This window comes from Zonotrichia albicollis, chromosome 2, assembly GCF_047830755.1.
Source record: "Zonotrichia albicollis isolate bZonAlb1 chromosome 2, bZonAlb1.hap1, whole genome shotgun sequence".
Classification (NCBI taxonomy): Eukaryota; Metazoa; Chordata; class Aves; order Passeriformes; family Passerellidae; genus Zonotrichia; species Zonotrichia albicollis.
Window position 1 is genome coordinate 109,882,600 of NC_133820.1, and position 22,937 is coordinate 109,905,536.

A 22,937-nucleotide genomic window follows, 5' to 3' on the forward strand; every position below is an offset into this window, starting at 1 on the left:
TCTTGTTTTTGTCACAGTTCTGTATGATTGTGTCATTTTTGTATTATTTGAAAGTATTTCTTCTATAAAATAAAATAATTTGGCATAAACAGAAAAAGGGTTTTCTTGTATGTCAAAGATATTTCTTGAATCTTTTATATTTGCCACATTTCTGATGATTTAATGAAAAAAAATTGAATTTTGAATAACACTAATTTAGGTTAATGTAATGAGTTTTCAAGTAAAGGTAAGAGAGAAAATCTGGGAAGCTGAAGATCTAGAGGGGTTACTAAAGACCTGAAAGAGATACAGAGTGTAAGGAAGGGCATATATGTTCTTCCATGTGCTTATCACTCATGATAAGTTGACAGCTGTATCAGAAATTCATAGTTGAATATTCCCAGAATTCTTGGGTAGCTCCACTTAAAACACATTGAATTGCCCTTTTTCATAACAAACATTTGCACTTTCTAAATTAGTAAGGAAAGCAAGTTGACATTATTAGTTCTTAATTAATATCTTGCTTATGACTAATTCCAAGGTGGAAACCACTCAGAAGAATACTGGCTGACTTTTCTTTTTAGGCTGACGCTTACTGCTGCTTTCACAAAGGAAATATTAAATCTGCATAATTACAAAAGGGCCATTTCTCAGTTTCCCTTTGCAACCTTAAGCTGCAGGAGCACAGGCAAAATCACGGCAAGGACATGTGACTCCTGTCTCTGCAGTGTTTGCAAGGCATCAGGGGTATGACAGAGTTTAGGTTATTTTTAAACAGTGTGCCAGAAATAGGCATTGGAACAGCGACCGTCCCCGTCCCGCTGCCGCCGGGAGCAGCAGCAGAAGCTGTCATGGGTACATCGGGTTGGGCTCTCTCTTGTAAGCATGGAATCTTCTTTGTATTTCTTGCTGCAGTTCTTTTAAGCACTTTGCAGGACTTAAAGGTAAGTGCAGTATATAAAGAATATTTTTTAAATTAGTTAGATGAGCTGCGTCTTCTGCTTTTCAGAGAAGAGGGCCCATCACAGCTTGTTTTGGCTCCAACTTCCTTTATGACTATAATGTTGTACATCTCTGAGAGGAAGAAGCATTTGCAGAGAGACTTGAGAAACTGCAGGCTAACAAAAGCAAGAATAGCCTTGTCTAAAACATCATGTGAAGAATGTATTTTTTTCTCTAAGATCACTCGATTGAGTAGCATTGGAAGAAAATACCAAGGAGTAAAGTTAATTTGGTTTTGGAATCTGTAAATGTCAGTTAAATCATTTGCTTGCCCTTGGAAAATCTCAATATTCTTGGATTCTGGAGCTTCTTAGGAGATGGTTCTGGTTCCTTATAATTTCTGAAAATCTCTAATATTTGAGCATAGATATCTATTGTATTTTCAATAGAGAATCGGGTATTCTGTCCCTTTAGTTTGTCTGCAGTTTGACCATCCAACTAAAAATGTACTTGCAGTAGGAGATTTAATGAGGTCTGTTGGTGACAGACAAGATAAAACCAGGAAATTAATTTAGGAAAGTCAGTCCAGGAAAAAAATGTAGGATTGAGACCCTAACACTCTCACTTTTTAAGCACACAAAATTACTATTCTGTGTCTAGGGCAAAGTGTTTGTGTTCAAGTGTGTGTCTTTGGCATGGAAGTTCCCAGGTGTAGATATTTCACCAAGTAAATGCTACTTCCTGCTTCCTGTTTTCCATATTTTCCTCTCATAAACCGATTGAAGGAAATTACAGTTGCATTATCAAGCAAATAAATCAAGTGCTCAGTGTTTAGCTTCCTTCACAAATTCAATTGACCTATTAAGACTAATTTTAATGGACACAAAGACTAGATGCTGGCAGGAAGCTGGCACTTGTGTAACTTTTCCACATTGCACTGACATGGTTATGAAGGCCTGGGGCTGTTACTGATCTATGAGTGGTAGAGGATTATGATCTGCAGTGCTGTGTGTGAGGAGCGGAATCAAACTTCTTCTCTAAAGGCAAGATTCTTGCTCCAGAAATGTGTGGGAACTTCAGGTGAAACAAGCTAAGTGTTCAAATTTCTCAGTAAAATCCAGTGTGCGGCTTTGCATGGGGAGTTCCTATCAGAAATACCTGGCACATCCATAAATTACTGCTCAATCACACTGGGACAAAAAGGTCTTCCAGAACTGACTTCCTTTGACTTTGAAGTGAGTGAAAGTCACTTATGTGCCTTCAGTCACCTGTGGGTATTTTCATGGGTGCTTGTGCAAGACCTCCTTCTATTCAGCTGTTGCATCTGCTTGGAAATACAAAGCCCCTGCCTGGTTACCTGTAGGGGTAAAACCAGTCTGCACAATATTCAGATATGGAAAGGTGAGCAGTAAGGGGAATGTCCTGAAGTAGAACACGCTGCACATGTAAAAACATGTACAGGATCTTTGGAAAGAACCTCTGCCTTGCAGAATACAGCCCTAGTGGCTTGTGCAAAATCTGTGCAGTCAGAACTTTGGCAATTCTTACCTCCGTGTAGAAATCAAATAAATTACTGAGTATGATAAAATTCTTAAACACTCCCCTTGCCCCTCAAAAAACACAAAACACCCCAAAACCACCAACAACAACCAAAAAACCCCAAAAAGAAAAACCCCAAGATTACAGTTGAAATGCTATACACAGCCAAAATGTGAAAGGCTAATTGCCTTTTCAAAAAAGTATTTTAGGAAGTTCTAGGTATTCAATATTTGGGAAAGCTTAAGCAGATGTTTTGGAAAGGAAAAGTAGCCTGGCATATAGAAGAGGATCTTTCAAGCAGTGACAGTCGCATTGAAGAAAAGGCAGAAGTGGATGGATGGATGGATGGATGGATGGATGGATGGATGGATGGATGGATGGATGATGGGAAGTATTAGGAAGTGAAGGTAACAAGGATGAAACCTTTGAGGGAGGCCTGCAAAGCGTGAATTTGACACAGAAGATGGAAGGAAGTCAATTTGGATAAGCTTGAAATGCAGTGCTAGAAAAACACAAGGGATGGTGAAATTGCAGTTCGCCTCATTTCCAAGCTGCTGTGAGCACGTATTTCACAGAGCAGCCACCTGGCCTGCCGAGTCACCAGGAACACTTGCTGGCATGCACACAACACACTTCCTATGCTTTTACCTCGTGAAAAACCTGAATGTTGTGCTGTTGCATAAAGAACGCACAGAAGGACTGATCAGCCGAGGTTAGGGAGTGTTGCAGTGTGAGGAGCAGGCAGGCAGGGTAAAGAGGCTTGCGCTTTAATCCCGCAGGATTGCAGCTGCTGCGTGTGCCCGATCCGATATCCTATAGACGGAGGATGCAGTCACATGATTGTTACTGCTTCCTCCCCATGACATCACTGCTGCTGCAGCCATACCGCCCAGGCAAGGATGCTATTAAAATCATTGCGATTGGCCTAAATGATGTTGCATTGCAGGTAAGCAACATAATTCTTCGGAAAAAAAATAATTTGCCAGTTGCTCTTGTGCCGCAGTCGTAGAGCCCCAGCTCCGTCGGGCAGTTTCTGCTGGAAAACGAAACGGCACATTTCCTCTGCGAGCGGAGGGTTTGCAGGTGCACAGGCTGCCTGCTGGCTCTGTGCTGGTCTCCCGGCTGGCATCTCCCGTGGAAATGCTGCCAGATGGAGCTTTATAGCTAAAGGAGGCCCTTTGTTCCCTGTGCTTTCCGATGGCTCCTTCGGGTGACTGCGGAATTCTGCATTTACGTGAGCAGCCATCACCATTCAGTCGTGCAAAGAGAGCAGCAATAGTGTTTTGCTTGCATCCCCTGCCTTTTTTCCCCTGGATGCTTAAAGGAAGTTGCTGTTGTGTCTAAGCTTATAAAGGAATGAGGATTAACTTGCTTGAGGGGTTAAGAAGGTGTATGTGGGAAAAGAGGCTTTTCCTTTATTGTTAATTTTTGCTGATGTGGTTTCGAAGCACCTAGTCTGACAGGTTTCCTGCATAATTTGCTGTAGTAAAAGGTCAGTTTTTCCTTGTCCTATATAAATGTGAAAAAACCTTTTCCATAAAGAATGTAGGAGACAACAAGCAGATTTTTTGCTCCTTTGCAAAATGCTGATCACCAAAAGGCCGAAAAATCACAGGCAAATTGTGCTTTTGGACTTACTATTTGTGGAAGCAAAGTCCAGATGTGGATGTTTAATTATTCTCCTGGTGTGGATGTTTAATTATGTGCTCTGTACAAATACATTAATATATATCTGTAAAGGAAAAAAAATGGTGACTCTCCTGTGGGGCTTTTTTCTGTATAGCTTTTAAAAATATATTTTAGTGGTTTAAAATTTTTAATTTTTTAAAAGCTTAATTCTAATGCAAATGTTACAGTGTGAGAAACTAAATTAATTTTGAGCTAATACTGGTCAGAAAAGAAAATTATGTCTTTTTTAAACAATTGTGATAGATAATTCTGTGCCTTGCCAGAGAACCGAGGATGACTAAGCTGCAGCTTCATCAGGCAGAGAGTCAGGTGACTTTTTACTCCTGGTCTACTGGATGTTTTTTTTTTATTCTTCCAAATCCTGTTCTTTGTTCAAATAATTTGTTCCCACTATTGGAAAAAATGTGAAAATTTGGCATGCCTAGAATCTCTGTGTGCTCACCTGTACATTAAGGGGGGATATCCTGGATCTCCTGTGCTGAAGTAGGTTGTACATCCTAGAGAGGGCAGAATTCTGGGTTCCAGGGATCAGGTATGCAGTTGTGTCAGGATCAGAAAATAAGGTGTGGTGGGAGGGATAAGTAGATAATGAGTTATTGAAATACAAAAATACAATGGTTGTTCCAAACTGAAAAGAAAAATAAATTTCAATTTTATTTTTCTCCAAAAGAACCTCTCCTGTCTTTTCAAGACTGAGCCTCTAAAGTGATAGAAATACAAACCTGTTGCTGCATGAGGTGATAGGGGCGGGGGAGGAAATTGCATCCTGCCAGTGGCAGTGCTGGGCTTCTTCTCCTTGGTTCCCTCTGGAGTCAGGGCTGGCTCAGTTCTCTCCAGCCCTGGCTGTGAGCCAAGCTGTGCCCTGGCCCACCAGCATCACTGGGACTGGGCTCTTTGCCCATGCAAAGGCTGCCATGCAGGGTTCTACAGGTGTGAGGGGTTCCCCCCTCCTCTGGATCCAATGGAAGTGCCCTGTGGAAATGTGTGCCAGGCAGGAATTCTCCTGGTCCCTCAGTTGGAGTCAGACATCTGTGCAGGAAGAAGGGCACCAGCCTGATATGTGTGCTGCAGGCCCTGGAAATTAAGGATTTAAGTGCCCTAAGAGTTGCTTAGCATAAAAGGGGGACCCAGGGGTCATCCCCAGCTGGAAGGGCTCTCCCTGGCAGCACCGGGATGCCATGCCAGGGCTCCAGCACATGGCTGCAAGAGTGCTCAGCCCCTGTGCCCACAGGGGCTCTTACACACCTTGTACCTTTTCAAATGCAGTGGCTGGAAGCTTTTAAACAGGGACCAGAGGAGGAGGAGGAGATGGAGAGTGTTGTCCCTGAGTTAAAAAACTTCCTCTCTGCCTGAACAGAACAGGCTCCTGTGGAGAGCTGTAACCTCCTGGGGCTGGGAACTGCTCCATCATGAAGCTGCTGTTGGCTGACCTGGAGGGCAAAGTGAGCAGGACTGTGACTGCAGCCAGGTGCTAGAGCAGGGAAAAGGGAATGCTCCCAACACCCAGGCTCCTCCACAGTCCAGAGGCACCTTGCTTGTGTTGGGAGGTTGGTGTTGTGTCATGTTCAGCCTCTCTCAGGCCTGAACAGCTCCTGGCTCAGCATGGTGCTCAACCCTCAAAAGGGGTGTGGTGCCCAGAGGTCCCAGTCCTTTCCCTGGTTGCTTTTGCCACCACACTGTAGCTTTCAGGGTACCCAGCAGGGGTGTGGGGTGTGTGTTAATTTTTCCTCTTTGTGGGAAATTGTAGAGAAAGTGTCTTAATTCATTTTTTTGTGTGTGCATACATACACACCAGGTGTTGGTTTTTTTTCAGCTTACTTCATCTCTAGCCTGGCAGAACTAAAAATTCACACATGATTATTAATGTCAAAAGAGAGGCTCTGGCAGGGTTACATCCAGGCTGCTGTTCCTAAAACACTTTTAACATTTTTCTCTTAAGCATCACCCCAAGGAAAGGGTCTCTCCATCTTGCAGAAGCTTCCTCTCAGGGGATGCAATAACTTGTCTGGAGCTGTGCAGCCCACTGGCATCAAAGGCAGCAGTGAAAGCCAGTGCCCTGTGAGCAGGCAAACATCACCCTCCTGTGTGAAAATGACTCATAGGCTCTGCCCAAATCATGAGAAGTGACATGCTATAACAGATTAATGGCTTTCCCAATGTGGGTTTATCAGTTTTACTTCAAGCTGAAGGCTCAAAAAGGTTTTCAGTGAGAGATGCATTGAATGCCATTGAACATCCCATTTCAGGAAAGAGCTGTTTAGGAGTAACTGTGTACCAGGGCATCTCCCTCCTGACAGTGCAACTCTGCTGTCTCTGAACACATTCACATTTTCTTTTTGCAGTTCCAAACCTGGTTTTTCCTCTTAATCTTAAAATTTTCTGAACGAAGAGGCAAAGAGCAGCACTGGTGCTGCAAAGCTCAGCTGTGTCTGACATGAGGAGGAAAACCCCGTAGCACCCCTGACTCTTCAGAGGTGGATTAGAGCTCTGTGGCAGTAAAAACCATGGGTTCAGAAGGGAAACTCCCCCTCTTTTTTGTGAAGAAGAGGACTTGAGGGAAACCAAGAATAGAAACCATGCTCCTGTACTGTTAGGACTGGTTTCCAGGGTGTCCTGTCTCCTGAAATGTAGTTTCTTACCCAGAAGTTGAAGGCTTCCAGTGTTTTACCTAATCAAATCTTGTTTTCTTCAAGAAGTAAGGGGGTGTGGGGTTGATACAGTTCATGAGGCTCATCTGCCCAAACTTCTGGGCTGTTAGCAGAGGAGCATCCTTTAATAGAGATGTTTCAGCTCAGTTTCCAAACTGCAGATGAATATTCCAGAGGCAGTCATGCTTCCCTCCTGCTTTTTCCACAGCCTCAACATCTGCACTAACAAGTAAATTTGTTGGAGGGACATTTAAGACTCACTGGAAACAGAGATGTGAGTTTAACATTTTTTATATAGAGCCAGTTTCGGCAAAAAACTCATTTGGAGCTTGCAGGGAAAGAGCTGGGATTTTTTCCCCCCTTTTCTGACATAACTGAGCAGCTGAACTAATTTTGCTCAGACTTTCCAAGAAAACTTAAAGGGGGAGCAGGCACATGGTATTTCAGACCAAAAGAAATTGTTTTCTAAAGGGACAGTCATCGTGGGAAGGAGCAGGGATGTTGGGATGTGGTTTACCCCTCAGAGGAAGAGAATGGAGGAGAAAAGGAGCAGAGGGAGTCTGGCTGTGATGGAAGGCTGGGAAGCCCTGGTGGCTGGGTATCAGCTCCCATCCATGCCACCCTGAGCCTCCCTTGGCCTGTGCTCCTGCTCTGTTCCCTGGGTCACCCCATGAGTACATGTCACCACATGTACTGAAGGCTGTGGTTTGGTGAGAGGAGTGCCTCAGTTTTCTGCCATTTATCCCAAATGTTCCCCCCTGCCTTTCCCTTCTCTCCAAGGCCCTCTCCCCTGTGATCTGCTGCCCTGTGTTTTCTGAGCTCTGCTGTGGATTTGTAATTTTTTCCATAGAGGTTATTCAGGGTAAATCTGCACATCAAAGATGTGACTGTATTTAACTTGACCACACTATCATAGCTGGAAACTCCATAATATGTGGTGGTGGGGCCATACAATCAAACACTGCAATATTTTACTGTACTGTTTCTGCTACTGCATCCTGCTTGTGCTAGTGTGGTGAGAAACTGAGGGTTTGCAGAGCTATTTACTTGTATTTGGAGGCTGTGCAATCAGTCCTTGAATTGTAGGAAAAGCATTTGCCAATTTAAAAATCTTGTCTTTCCTCTGTATTTTCTCAATTTGTAGGGATTTTTTTCCCCATATTATTTTTCAAAAAAAGGGCTGTAAGTGGGTTCAGTATTTTCTGCTTTTTCCAGGAGTCTGAACTGGATTACTCTGGTTCACGGCCATTTTAACACCTTTTTATAAACTTCATCATTAAGACAGAAGGTCAATAACTTGTTTGGCTTGTTCAGTCTGACGCTTCTAAATTGCATAATCTTAAATTGCCTGTAAATATTTTTCAACCTATAGAAAATCATCCATTTAACTTGCTGGGGATTCAGCTTGCTTGCTTTTGCTGAAGAATTTTTCCTTGTAAAATCACCACCCAACAGCGTATTACTTCTTGTTGAGAAGAATGTTTAATAGCTGTTTACCTGTCTCCTCTATCACACATTGCCATTTCTAAATCATCTTCTACATGGCAGGTGGTGGAAGGGGAGTTACATCCACACCACCTTGGCCTTCCTTGGTCTCTTCCAGGCTAAGCAGACCTCAGTCTCTGACCCCTCCCCCAAAAGACATAATCATCTCCCTGTACTTTTCATGCATGTCTTTCATGGTGACCCTGTTAATAATCTTGCTTGCTGCCTCCTCAGCTGCCAGGCCCATTTTCTCTGGCCATGTGGTGCTGGGGACCTGTGGTGTAGCTGTGCTCAACTCTAGGAACTTTCTCCTTCAGCTTTACCCTCTTGGGGCTCCTTCTGAGCCCTTCCAGCCTGAGCATTCCCTGGTTCTGTGAGTCAGCTCACTCTGCTGGCAGCACTGGCCTGTTTGCCTGGATTCAGGCCCTGTGGGACCCTGAATTCAGGGTCTGAATTCCTTGGGATGGGGATGGATGGATGCTGGCAGAGCACCCAGCTCTCAGGACGAGGTGCCTTTGCCTGACAGATCCCTTGAGCAGATGAAGGCCGTGAGGCCGGGGCACCAACAGTCAATACAGGTGTTAGGGGCACAGAGGGGCAACCCACCTGCCTGTGCAAAGGGATTGCCAGTGTGAGGATTGCCAATAAAACTGCATTGCTCATTACTGACTGATACAGAAAATAAATCCCAGGGGTTTTCACAGCCCCCACACTCCTTCCTTTCTGCAGTAACTGCTGTCATGTCATGCCACATGAACACAGCTCATCTGACCAGCAATTCAGGTGAGTGGTGGGCTCAGCTCTGATGGAGTCATGATTGGAAAACTTTGTGTCTGGAGTGGGATCTCCTCTGTTTTATCACAGTGGATGTGTTGGTACTAGAGCATAGAGAAGCCCTGAGGCACGCTGTGATCTCCTTTGGTGTGTTGGCTAACACATGATACATTGTTAGAGATGGAACAGGTGATGCTTTAGACACCCTGAAAAAGGCACTCCAGATGTGAATTGAGAAACTTGCAATTGGCATTTAGGCTTTTGCTTTCTTCTCCCAGCCTCTTGCAAGGTTCACTTATGCATCCTGCCGTGTGTCACATAGCAACCCCCCACTTCAAGGAAAACAGCAAAGCATGTAGGTGATTGTTTGTCTGCTAGAAACATTTGAAGTGTTGAAGTAATTCAGTAACTGTGATCTGTTGAAAGTAACTTGAAACTTGTTGGAATTGCATTAAAAATCGCACTGCCTGCCTCAGTGCAATGTATCCAATTAAAACAGAAAACAGGATGAGGAGAACATAGCATGGAACTAGGATGTCTAGGAGCAGTAGGTCAGGGCCAAGAGTTTTCCTTTGATGAGTGTTCAGCTCGTTGTTTTACATCAGGATACTTTTCAGCCTCTTTGAACCATGGGATGTTTTGGTCTGTGCTTGCCATGTCAGATACATTTCATGTCTGATCAGTCAGTCAGCAAACTACCTGGAATGTCAGTTCCCTGATAGGGCTCTTCTAGCTGTGGCTTTACATTTGCACGTGCTGTAACAGTGCTCTAAAGCTGAGTTTGTCAGCATTTTCACTGTAAATGTGATTTATCATTCTTCTCTAAAACTTAGCTCCAAACTGATCCAAGTCAAGTGACAAGTTTACTCACTGTGAGTCTTGCAGAAAAAATGTGACCCTAAATACAGTAATACTACTACCTTTTGGTTCTTTAGAAAATAACAAAAGTGAGTAAATGTAACGAGATCTTGTGTTTATGTAGTACCAGCTGTGCTTGTTGGTCTGTTCTGGTCCAGCAGCTCCCTGTGTTTGCACCCTGGCTTTTCTAGTTTGTTTGCGTGAATCTCTGCTTTCCTCATGTGTTCAAAAATGATCTGGTTTCCCACAGTCGTAAAGCTTCACAGGCTGATATTTGGACCCTTACTTCCAGCTTGCTCTCATGCAGCTCCTCTGATATTTGTAGGGTAACTAATTCATTCTGGCTTCAGAGCACTGTGCACCAAACATGGCTGTCTGGGAGATTGGGGACTGACCATCAGATTGATCTGGCCCAAGATTTCTGGAAGATGTTTAGGGTTATGTGGCCGACAGGAAAGGCTCTATCAGGAGGCACAATTGTCACTCCAGCACTGTGGCCTTTTTTGATTTTTGACTCAGTCCCTGCCAGGACTGCTACATCTACAGGATCACAGTAGTCTGGAATGGGTCTAAATCCAGGGAAGCCTGCTAATCAGAACCCTCTGAGTTCCAGAGATATGTGATTCAGTCAGGTTTCTTTGTTATCTAGTTCAGTTTCTAGAAAGAACCTGTTTGCAATTATTAAAGCAGACTCTTGACACATGTGTTCAGTTGTAGATATTGAAAGCTAGTTAGTAAAAATGAGTGCTCACTGTTAAGGGTCTCTACTCTATTGTAGGGAATAAAATGGCTGATGGAATTCAAAGTGGATAAAGGGGAAAATGTCCCTAAGAGATTACAGAACGATGGGCTCCAAACTGGCCACTGTCTCTTAGGGAGTCACAGAAGACTGCTTAGTGTTGGATGTCTGCCTTAGGAAAAGCTGATAGAGTGCCAGAAATTATTTGGAAAAGACTAGGCAGGAAACAGCCCTTGCACAAATTATGTTGCATCAGCATCTGCAAATGTGGTGGAAAGGACAGCAAGGATGTCTAAGTCATGGAACAGCAAAGGGACAAAATAGAGACGTTAGACAATTCCTCAGAAAAACTCAACACCTTTCATTGTATACAATAAGCTCTGTCAGAGCATCCAAATCTCTTAGATGCTCAGGTCTGAGGAGCTGCATTAGTAACTAATTCTGCATGTCATGGTATTGCAATGCTTTCTTTTGAACTGGTAGTGTTGTGTTTATTAGACCAGATTAGAAGATGTCTACCTTTGACGTCTCTTTCTGATCAATAAACAGAAATTATCCCTTCTGGGAAGTAATCTCTTTCATTCTAATGTAAATAGTTAATTTCCTGTCATCAGCTCTGAAAGGAGTCTAGGTTTAATGTCTTGGTTCTAGTGCAGATTTCTCATGCTAGATGAGACAACCAGCACCATGGCTGTTCATGCTTTTGCCACCATTGGGGTGTATTGCTGCAGTACCCCTGGCTATAATTCATGTTTCGATGAGGTTAGTTTGCCCTTAATTTATGTGTATTAAAATATCTAATTTATGTGTATTAAAATATCTGTACCTGGTTGATTGGGGGAAGGCTCCAGTTCTGCTGACAGAACTGAAAGCATCTCTGCAAACTTCACTCGGAGGCCAAGTTAGCTCATCCTGAAATAAACCTTGAAAATTATTGCAGATGCCAAAGTAAAGTGAGAGAAATAAATGCAAAATAAAGACAAGGAAAGGGATACTTCTAGTGCTTAGTGATAGGATATAAGATGGAAACTCTAGTACTCAGTTTGAAAGTGCTGTAGCTAGGTTTTATTTACTAAAATTTGTTTTGCATAATCTGATATCACATCTCTGCTTTCAAAAGCATAGTACCTGAAGTGAACTTTAAGGCTGGCAGTCATCCAGTTCACTGCAATTCCCAGGTACTGGTATGGCACCTTGAGTTCAAAGTTTGTTTTCTTAGTCTTCCATGGCCCTGTGGTCTCTAGCACATTTTTCCTCTCCTTGGACATGTTGTGTAGCATGTATTTTTGGGATAGATTCAGACTGAGATTGTAATTATCCTACATACTTGTGGCCTGGCCTGGTATTATCCATCACAGTACTGTCATGTGCTGGGCATTGACAGCATACTTAAAAAGCTATTTTTTACGTGATATAACTAGCATGGTGGGTAATTTTCTTGTGGTATGAAGGAAAAATTGCCAATGCTTTCAGTTTCCAGGAGTTTGTTTATTTAGCAGAGGGTGCTGCCTTGTGTAGGCAGACAGTCTGAGCTGCACGTTCTTTACAGGTCCTTCTTTGCTCTATGGGAATGTGAGAAAAAACTGCTCACTTGGAAAGTCTAAAAAGGTTTATTAAACCTTAACAAAAATACAACAAAAGGACTACATAAGGAAAAAGTTGCAGCACTGGGAACTGCCCCTCATGCACACCATACATCTGGTTCGTCTTTAAGATGGATGCTCAGGCTTTTATACCCCTGGGGTTGCATCAGCCAGCCCTGGCCCCTCCCAAAGTCTGTCAGTCAGCTCTTGTTGGCCATTTATCAGTAGAAACTGCTTTCTTGTCACTGGATTGGAGGTCAGGTGTTGCCATGCTGCTCCCCCTAAGCACCAAGCTTTTCCATTCCCAGCTGCCCCATGCCAGGGACACCTGTGCAGCTTCTTTGTACCTGTGCACACAGCCCAGGCTGTCTGATGGCAACAATACAGGGGGGAAAGGGAACTGCAGGGAGAACAGAGGACATCTAAACTTCAATAACAGAACTATACAGCACTAAAGCTTTTCTTAATATTCACACAATAGTTATCTTTTAATTGCGAGAGCCAATCATCTCATCCATCTATAACAGGAAGAATTGGGTGAAGCAAATGATCTGCAAAGTATCACAATGTTACAAAGTAATAGCAGGGTCTAATCCTTTCGCCTCATTTCAGCTTCCCTTTCCAGTCCTGGTGGGAGACACTGAGCCCAGCATCCCCCTGCAGCTCCAGCTCCTGTAGTCAGGCAACCATCCCACATTCAGATTCCCGTTTCACTCAGCCACCGTGGGATCGTGCTCTCACCTGCTTGGCGAAGGATCACTGCTCTCCATTGCTGCTCTTCTTAACTTGTGCTTTTTAAATCATCCCAACTTTGTGGCAGTTTATTTGTGCTCTGCAACACTGCAAGGGACACCTGCTCTGCATTGAGTTTCCTTCCCCAGGCTGTGATTCACTTGCTTGATTCCCTTTCAGACAAACACGCCGTGGTGCTTGGAGATTATTTGATTTCTGCATTTGAAAGGGCTTCTCTTAATGGTATAATGGTGACCTGCTGGTTGTCTGTAAGATAATGCTTTTCTCAGCTGCTTGTGTTCAGCACATTGTCTGTGTCACCCAAAAACCATACACAGTGGAGAGCAGAGCCTGACACAGCTGAGTATTCATACTTATTACATTGCCGAAGTCCCCACCAAGGCAAAAAAATTACACAGTGAGGTTTCAAGTAAAACAGATGAAAATGGGGAGAGGGGAAGAAAAAAGACACCACGTAAAGAGGGCTGAGCAGAGTGTCAGGGTTTATGGACAGTCCACTAAAAGCTTATCTGCTACATTTTTGCCTGTTCCAATTACAGAGTTAGGAAATTTATTCACAGTTTCAAAGATTCAAATTCTTGTGAAATTCCCATTTCTATACCTGGTGGAATGAACTGGGCAGCAGTCATTGGTTCTGTGCTGTGCTGGCCTCATCAGTGATCAGCAAAAGTTACCTTGTGTCAGTCAAGGAGCTACAGGCTCTGCATATTCTGTACAACCCCTAAAGTCTGTGTATGTCCCAGTTCTTATGTGGGTTTGTGTTTTTCCCTTGTAACTCCATGATAACAGATTTTTCAGATATACCATTTCAGATTAAAAAACCCGAGGTATTCTCTGCAAAATCCCATTTCCCAGCCATCTCTTTTAGGATGGGTGTGATCAACAATCTTTAGAACAACACTTTGTAAGTGATGTAGAAGTGCACAGCTGCCTTCTCCAGTCCCAGCCCAGGACCCCAGGACTCCCAGCTGCTGGAGCCCTCCTGGACCTGGCTGCCACTTTGTCATGTGCAGATTGAGCCAGCAGCTGAGCCTGTATCCCACACACACAGTAGCTCTTCAATTAGTGTGAGTGGTGAGGTTTGCTTCTGCTCATGTTCTGCGTGTTTGCTCTGTCAGATTTGTGTCTCTTGTATATTTTGATTCTGGTTTCTCCTCCATTGCCCATCTTGTTCCAATGTCCCTGAACAGACCACCTTGCTGGAATAGAAGTTCTCATACCTCTAAGTGCCCTCATCCAAGTTCCCATCAAATGCCTCTTCTGTTTGTTTTAGTTTGGGTACAGGTATCTTTTATTTCCTTTTGTGCTTTAGTAAGATATGTGGTGGATATTTCTCCCCCTGCTTTCTTAAAAGCAAATATGAAGAGTCTGTGTGTGCCCCCCAGGACTACTGCTCATGCTGAAAACTTGGTTCTGAAATGCCTGACAAAGCTGCTTGAATTTATTGACAAACTTATTTTTCCTCTACACACAGATCCTAATATGGTCAATGCAGGAGACATGAATGGTTCAGGTAACCTGATGGATTTTCTGGATGAGCCTTTCCCTGATGTTGGAACTTATGAGGATTTCCATACCATCGACTGGCTGCGGGAGAAATCGCGTGACACTGATCGCCACCGCAAGGTACCCGTGCCAGCTCTGATGTGTCACACCCCTGGGTCACAGCCAACCTGGCAGTGACAAAAACAGTGGTTTTCCAAAGTTACTGCTTCCTACCTTCTTGGAAGAGGAGAACTTCTAAACATATAGATGTGGGATGAGTTGAGGAGAATTTTAAATTTTTTAAATATATGGACTTGGGATGTCCTGAATTTGTAAGTATCTGCAGCTGAGCATCTCTGAATAAATTATTAGGACTGAAGGAAGTAGGGAATGGAAAAATGTTATGCACCATCTAGGAGTTTAATTATTTTAAACTTTGTACTCTAAAACTGTCAACCTGAATCAGCAACACATCTATATGTGTGTTTAATTTCAGATTACAAGCAAAAGTAAGGAATCCATATGGGAGTTCATCAAGAGTTTGCTGGATGCCTGGTCAGGATGGGTTGTCATGCTTCTCATAGGACTGCTGGCAGGTATGTATGTTAGTGCTACAGCTGTGCCTGAAGCATCTCACTCCAGCTGCTGCACCACCATCTGCTTCTCTTTGTACTTCATTGTCTCTCCATTGATTTTTTGTTTTTAAGCTAAAAAGACAACTTGCATTCATGCAGTTATGATTCTAAATAAAAATACCCACTTGCAAAGTCTCCTTTTGAGTGCTGACCTAGAAAAAATGTTTTCACCAGCTGAGGGATTTTTCTATTGCTTTGGGAAATCTGCATTTGAGTGCTTCATAGTCAATGGGCTGCTTTGACTTTCTGAATCTTTGCTTTGCAGAAGTAAGTTTTATTTTTAGGATTTTTTTTCCTTGTCATCACTTTAATTCTACAAGTCAAAAATATGATGTGGGGAAAATATTGGTTGTAGACACTCAAAAGGGGGCTTTATGAACTGCTATTTCCTCTGGGTTATCTTCTTTATGTATGCATGAAGGCAAAATACAGATTCAGACTTGGTTTCAGATCTGCTTCCAGGCCAGACAGACATTACATATTCAGCAGCCTGCTCAAACTCACATGGCAAATTCATTAACTTCCTCAATTGTTCCTGTCTTCTCCTCAGTTTAGCACATCTTCCTGCCTGGAAAGCTGCACTTCTCTGACCCAGCTCAGACAGCTGCCATTTTTTGTGCTTTTTCAGTGATGTCAGGGTGCTCCTGTGTCATGCTGCTTGGTGAAAGCACCATGTCAAGTTTCCCAGTTTCCAAGGGGTGATGGGAATTTCCTGCTCAGCATCTGTCAAGTTACTATGTTCTTTACAGTTGTTAAGGAGCTTCAGAAGCACTGGTAAAGTTCTTGAGAAAACATTTCTGAAGTGACGTGTTTGGCAAATTATGTAATTTCATAGACTTGTAATTGTTTCCACAAAAACTTGGTTGGGAGGGTGAGATGGGAAGAGAGTCTGATAGACTGTGTACTACCAGGGCTGCTGAGTCCTGCCTGAAGGCCAGGGTTGGTCTCATCTGGAATGGAGAATTCTGCCTGCAAATAAAGTTAGAGCAAGCCCTTGAGGGCTCTAGTGACCTTAGTAGTCCTCTCCTTTTACAAAGAATGTGGTAAACATACACACATTCCCGTTTTAGTATAAACATCCCAGAAGGTTTTATTCAGTTCTAATTTGCAATGAAACCTTGTGCTGAATCCTCAAGGCTGTTAAAAGCCAGAGTCACTGTTCTCTGATAAGCCCTAACACTGATATGCCCAGCCTGGGATGGGGGTGAGGGTCAGCTACAGCTGAGATCTGGCAGCTTTTGCAACCTTTCCAACAACAAGGGTGCAGACCAACATGTTTTACCTCAGAGAGTGAAACCAAATTAGTCAGGTATCTTAACCAGATTTGGGGAGGGAGGAGATGGTGGTGCAGTCAAGAGGCACTTTGTGTTGTTTTCCTCTCTTTGTACAATATTGCCTGCTCAGAGAAAAAGTGGCATCTGTATGATCAGATGGGATTGCAGGGACCAGCCTGGCTCCTCCATGGCCCCTCCTCTGCTGATCAGGCAGAAGCTACTCCTGCTCCAAGGGGAGCAGCCTGGCTCTGGATGGACCCTGGGTGAACCCTTGAGCAGCTGGGCCCAGGCATTACCAGAGGCAAGCAGAAAGTATGGCAAGGAGTGGGAGAGAAAGGGAGAAGTGGCAGCAGCAGTGCCCAGGCCATCAGGGTCCCATGGAGCATTCTGCCCCTGCTGTCCCTGTGCTGGCCATGGAGGACAGCAAGGCGGGACTCTTGGGAAGAGGCTGCCAGGGGCTTCCACAAGTTTCCAAAAGCACTTGGGTCATTTACCCAGGCCCAGGAGTTTAAATGGAGTTAACTGATCTAGAAGCCTAAATCCCATCAATTTGGTAAACTTTATCTTTCAGATTTTGTAACACCTAAAAGGCTGCACCTCTACTGCCACCACAATCCAACAAGGCCAAAAGGAGCAATCCTTGTTCTCCAGTTCATTTGTCACTGGGCCCTGTTGCCCTGTGCATGTATAGCTGCACTGGGCAAGTGATTGTTGGTTCTGACTTCCTAGAAAAAATGGATTTTGGCCAGATTAGTTTTCAGTTGATTTGTGGGCTCAGCAGTGCTAGTCACCACAGAGCAATAAACAAACAAAATATTGCTGATGGAGGCAGGAAGGAGAGGATCATCCTATTATCATCCTATTTGGCAGTATGATACATATATCATACATACTTTTTTTTTTTTGTTGGGTTTTTTTCTGTATTTTGTTAGTTTTGGACTGTCATCAAACCTGCATCCTTTGTTAGTCCCAGAAAAGTGTAGGTGGGAAAGGGATGTCTGGAGGGGGTTCTGCTCTGGCTTCCTGCTCACAGCAGAGCCCGCTTCAAGATTACAGATAACACCAGTGTATATTGAGAATGTAATGCAGCCACTGGGATCATATCATAGTTTCCTGTGTGTGTGCACACATAAATTAGTCTGAGCAGAGTCCCTCACTGCTCCAGTCTGTGGCAAGTACCCACAGGACCCTGACCATCAGGCTGGAGGGAGATGATGGTGTGTGACACAGTCAAATGGCAGGAAGGGCACTGAGGAGCTCCTGGAAATGAGGCTTTGATAGCCAAAGCCTGCTAATTGCAGAGAAAAGGGAAGGGACAGTGAACCCCACAAATGTTTGGTGAAGACTGTTCAGGTGAAGACTGTTCACACAATGGTCTAGGAAAAGATACTGAACACTGCCTGGGCCTGTCTCAGTCTGAGTTTCCATGCTTTCCTCATATAAAGCAGTGCATGGAGAGTGAGCCTGAAAATTTATATATGGATGCCAAAATTTTAGGCATTTGTTTTTAAGGAGCTCTGAATTTTTGCTGGGCCCATCCTGCCTGCAGACCAATGGCTGCTCCTCAGCCTAACCCTTACTACTGGCTAACTGAAACATATGCTCTTTATAGATCATCAGGTGTCTGTGTTTTCTAAAGCTATGCACCAAAAAGTGCCATCATAGTAGTGCTGAAATGCTCTGAGGCTGAGGCTGGATGTGCAAGAATTCCCTTGAATTCTATGCTGCACCACTTGGGTGATGCTGTTTTCTAACACTGGTGCAGGAAAAAAACCATCTTTTCAAAGCAAATCTTTAGCATTCTCATTAGGGCACTGTAAAGGAAGAATTTACCATCATCAACAGAACGAAAAGGAGAGTGGTAAAAGGCTAATATCTAAAATGAAGTTCAGCATTGTCTGTCTTTGGAGTATTTAATTATTTTCCTCCCAGGCAGGAGGTTACATGGAAGGGGAAACAAAATCAGCTTCTTTGATGGGAGGAGCAGGGAGATGAATTGATGCTCTATGACCATCTTGGCAGCCAAAATAAGCACAAGAAATTAAAAGCTTGACCTTAAGATGCTGAACTGTCTAGCACTTGCATTAATTTCACTTAAAGTTGCAAAAACTCAGAACTTTAAAAACTTCTAGCTCTGGTCACATAGGTGGTGAATCATTCACTATTGCATTATTATCCTGGGTCTCCTTATGGTTTTCTTCTCTTGAAGGCCAGTGTAGTAAATTGCATGTAGTAAAAAGCATTTTCCTCCTTATGTGGATCCCTAAGAATTTGGAAAAAGGGATTGGATCAGCTCTATAATTAAGCACATTGTCTTAATGCTGCTGAGGTGCCTGTGAACTTATTATATTAGAGAACTGAATGTTTGTTCTTCAGTATGGTTATTAACTTTATTGGGGAAACACATTCAAAAGTCTGTCTTCCTTTGCACCTTTTGCTAGGTGGCATTAATATGCAGCTTAATATAGTTAAGTGTAAACTTTGAAAGTTACAGAAAATGTTAAAGATCCATCAAGAGGTACAAGAGGCACAGCATTTGCTGCTCATGTCCAAGAGATGAAAATTCCTTGTTTCTGAAACTTTCAGAAAGTTGGAGGAGAATTTAGACCTCACTGCAAAGCAGGAAGCTTTGCCTGCTGCTGTTGCCAGCAATGCAATGATTCATCAACATCTAGCAGGGTGGTTCATTGTTTCCATAGAAACTTGGGAAAAATGGAAAAGAATAACCAAATTAAGGCAAGATCTTAATGAAGGAAAAGAATTGTTAAAAGACATCATCACTCCCTTCTGCAGCCTTTTTTTTTGTGTGTGTCATCCTGTCTAGAATATCTGTATAGTGCTTCAGATTATTTTTATAATAGAAATTCTTATTATTTTTTAACAGAAATTCTTCACTGCTACCCTGAGCACCACTGCTTGTCAGTGTGGGGGCAAGTATCCTTCTTAAGGGTGGGAGAAGAACCTGTGGGTTTTTTCTGGTCTTTGGAGGGAAAAATAGGGTTCTTGAATTATTTGAAATGTGTTTTCCTCCTGTCTCTTTTACAGAAATGAAAATCAGAAAACTTTAGTTCCAGATGAAATAAACCAGCTCTTGGACCCACTTGTGTGCCCCAGCTGCTGGGGGAAAGGGAGCAGCCCCCAACCCTGCTTCATGTAATTGCATTTTTAGCAGGAGACACAAATCTATACGTTTTGGAATCATAAAACCAAGCCAGTTTGCATTTTACAAAGTATTTTTCCCCCTGTACATTGATATGCATTGATGAATTCTGTTCCAATCAATTAGCAGTCTCCTAGAATTTTATTAATGAGTATTTGTAAAAGTAATGATGACTTTTGCTTTCCATTGCATATGAGAGGGATCTGAAAAATGCTAAATGACTCTTCTGTCAGTTGGTGGTTTAACTTTTTCCAGAAAGTTTGGATATAGGGCCAGCACACGGGTCTGCCTCTCTATGTTCTGGCTGCTCCCAGCCTCCCGTTCCTGCTGCTCTTGCATTCCTGGGGACCCACCTGCTCTGAGGGTGCTGCTGCTGCTGGGGCAGGTTGTTATTGCTGATGAGCAAATGACCTAGAGAAGCAGAAATTTTCTTTCTTTGTGTCTGTGTAGACACAAAGTTTGCCTGTGTCTGTGCCTGGTGGCCAGCGGGTGTCACTGTAGCTCTGTGTAATTACCGGGGAGCAGCTGAAACAAGCGCTGTGGTACACGGAGGACTTGAAGGATAATTTTATTCTGCATGTCCCGATTGCTAATCACTGTATACACTTATCAAAAACCCCATTCTGTTAAGTTCATAAGTCAGAATATGGCATTATGTTGTATCTGTAATGAAATGATCCTTCTAAGAAGTTGCTGTGCTGGGACCAGTAAAGCTGTACATAAACACAGATGTCCTTCTCCTCCCTTACCCCTGAAATGCACAATAAGGTTTATACAGATGGCCAGGTGTGTGTATAGAGACCCTGCACGATGCCCTCCCTCCCTCCCCATCTCAGCCAGATGGGGAACCTGCCTGAGACAAGCTGCAGGCCTGCATTGGTTATATCCCCCCTACTTGGCCATCAGTCACTATGAAAATTATAATGTTTGAAATAAAAGCCTATGAGAGAGCATTGAAGGTCAGAAAAACTTGCTGTTTCTCCCAGTTCTTTGGCATGTTTGCATTTATTGATGCAGAGAATGGTTTGGGTTGGAAGGAGCCTTTAAAGGCCATCCTGTCCTTCCTGCCCTTGAATGCTTCCAGGGATGGGGCATCCACCTCTCTGGACAACCTGTTCCAGTGTTTTCACCACCCTCATTGTAAAAATATTTTTCCTTATACTTAGTCTAAATCAACCTCTCTTAGTTTGAAATTGTTCGCCCTTGCCCTACTGCAGCAGGCCCTGATAGAAAGTCTGTCCCCTTTTTTTTGATAAGCCCCCTTCAGGTGCTGGGAGGCTGTTTCTCTCTCCTCTCCTCTCCTCTCCTCTCCTCTCCTCTCCTCTCCTCTCCTCTCCTCTCCTCTCCTCTCCTCTCCTCTCCTCTCCTCTCCTCTCCTCTCCTCTCCTCTCCTCTCCTCTCCTCTCCTCTCCTCTCCTCTCCTCTCCTCTCCTCTCCTCTCCTCTCCTCTCCTCTCCTCTCCTCTCCTCTCCTCTCCTCTCCTCTCCTCTCCTCTCCTCTCCTCTCCTCTCCTCTCCTCTCCTCTCCTCTCCTCTCCTCTCCTCTCCTCTCCTCTCCTCTCCTCTCCTCTCCTCTCCTCTCCTCTCCTCTCCTCTCCTCTCCTCTCCTCTCCTCCACAGCCTTACATTGTGCCTGCTTACTCAAATCATGGCTTTTATTATGTTATTAAAATTAAAGTGTCCTTGCAACTTGATTGTTTTTAATGCCAGCATTTCTTTTCCTGCGTTTCTTTGCCAGGTACATTGGCTGGAGTGATAGATTTAGCTGTGGATTGGATGACAGACCTGAAGGAGGGTGTCTGTCTGTCTGCCTTCTGGTACAGCCACGAGCAGTGCTGCTGGACGTCCAATGAGACCACGTTCGATGACAGGGACAAGTGCCCCCAGTGGCAGAAATGGTCGGAGCTGCTCGTGAGCCAGTCCGAGGTACGGGATGAGCTTGGGGGCACGGCACAGCACAGGCAGTGCCCTTCTTCACACCTGCTGATGGTCCCTCCAGAGAGTTTCCCTGAAAGAACAAGCAGTGAACTGAGCACACTGCAGAAAAACACATTTCCACAAGCAATGTCTGCTTAACTTGAAGGAGGCCCTGTGGTTTCAGTGCAATGGAAACTGGAAAACTGTGAGATTGCACTCTCTTTTTTTCAGTATTAAACGAAAAGTGTTTCATAACACACATAGCATAATCACCAGGGGACCTGAGCTGCATTTTATTTTTTTCCTTTTAAACATAATTTTATGGGACAAAAAAAAAAAAAAAAGATTAGCACTGACAAATACATTTGTGAGGATATTTTTGGGATTGCAGATGGGGTTTTATGTATTCTGATACAGGGAGCTGCATAAGAACTGCTTGCTTATCCCTTGCAATCAGTCTCTCTATGACACATCAAGAGACTTAGCTAGCACCAAAAACTGGGGAAAGAGTGGGCTCCCTGGGGGTCACCACAGTGAAGGATTTGCAGGGCTGTTGGACAGGAAGGTAAAAAGCTGATCTGGACAGATGTGAAACTTATATTTTCAGATTTTTTCCCTTACATTTTTCTTTTTCATAATTATAGTAATTTTAAGTATAAAGAATGTTGTTTCAGAGCAAAGCAGGTGAAAGTTTCTTTTAGAAAACAATAAAAAGAAGCCTTTCTGTACACCATTTGGGAGATAATACGTGTAAAAAAATATAAAAAACACGTTTCATTTTCAACCTAAGTTATTTAATGTATTGAATAATGTTTCCTTCACAATTCAATGTTTGGCAAAATTGTTGTCTCAAATCCCCCCTTCCTCCTTATGTCTGACTTGAATTTGACAAAAACTGAATATGATAAGTGGGTGGGTGGTTTGGAGAGGTTGGCTCAGATCTTCCCCCCACTGTGGAGGTTGTCTGGTCCTGCAGACAGTGTTTGAGGTCACCTTCATTGCCAGGCAGGTGTGTCATTCATGCTCCCCTCAGTGCTGCTTTAGCTGTACAGGACAAGAAGTACAAGGTGGGGGTGTCTGTGCATAGGTGTAGATAGCTCCATTTTCTGTAGTTGTGATTAACCCCAGGGGAAGCAGTGGGGTGCTCACGGTCCCTGCATCTTCTCACCACATGAACAGAGACAAAAATCTCTCAGCCAGGTTGCCAGTCACAGTGCTGAGCTTCCCTTTGCCAGAGGTTTGCTAGGTTCACCCTGGTCTTCATTAACAGATGTTTGGGGTGTCTTTGTGAAAGTGAAGAAATATTACCCTAATATAAAGCTACAGCACGGGGCTCATGTAATGTAAGAGAACAACAACAAAACAAACCCCAAAATAAACCCCAAAACAAAAGCAAAACCCCCCAAACAAAAAAAAAAAAAAAACAAACCGAACAAAAAACCCAAAGACCAAAACAAAACGTGGGAAGGGGAAAAAGA

The 22,937-nt window shown here is 43.5% G+C and overlaps 1 protein-coding gene across 2 annotated transcripts in view; it reads left to right on the top strand.

Annotated features, from left to right (window-relative positions):
- Positions 1-902: 902 nt before the first annotated feature.
- The window catches only part of CLCN4 (chloride voltage-gated channel 4), a 44,859-nt gene continuing 22,824 nt past the window's right edge, over positions 903-22,937 (top strand). The window contains exons 1-4 of one of the 2 annotated variants that reach the window (XM_026793799.2): positions 903-923; positions 14,464-14,615; positions 14,971-15,070; positions 21,281-21,468. In XM_026793799.2, coding sequence (XP_026649600.1) covers positions 14,472-14,615; positions 14,971-15,070; positions 21,281-21,468 — 432 coding nt within the window. In that variant the 5' untranslated portion in view covers positions 903-923; positions 14,464-14,471. Of the gene's footprint in view, positions 924-3,239; positions 3,407-14,463; positions 14,616-14,970; positions 15,071-21,280; positions 21,469-22,937 lie in introns of those variants that run through there. The other variant, XM_005487551.4, reaches the window with a different exon arrangement.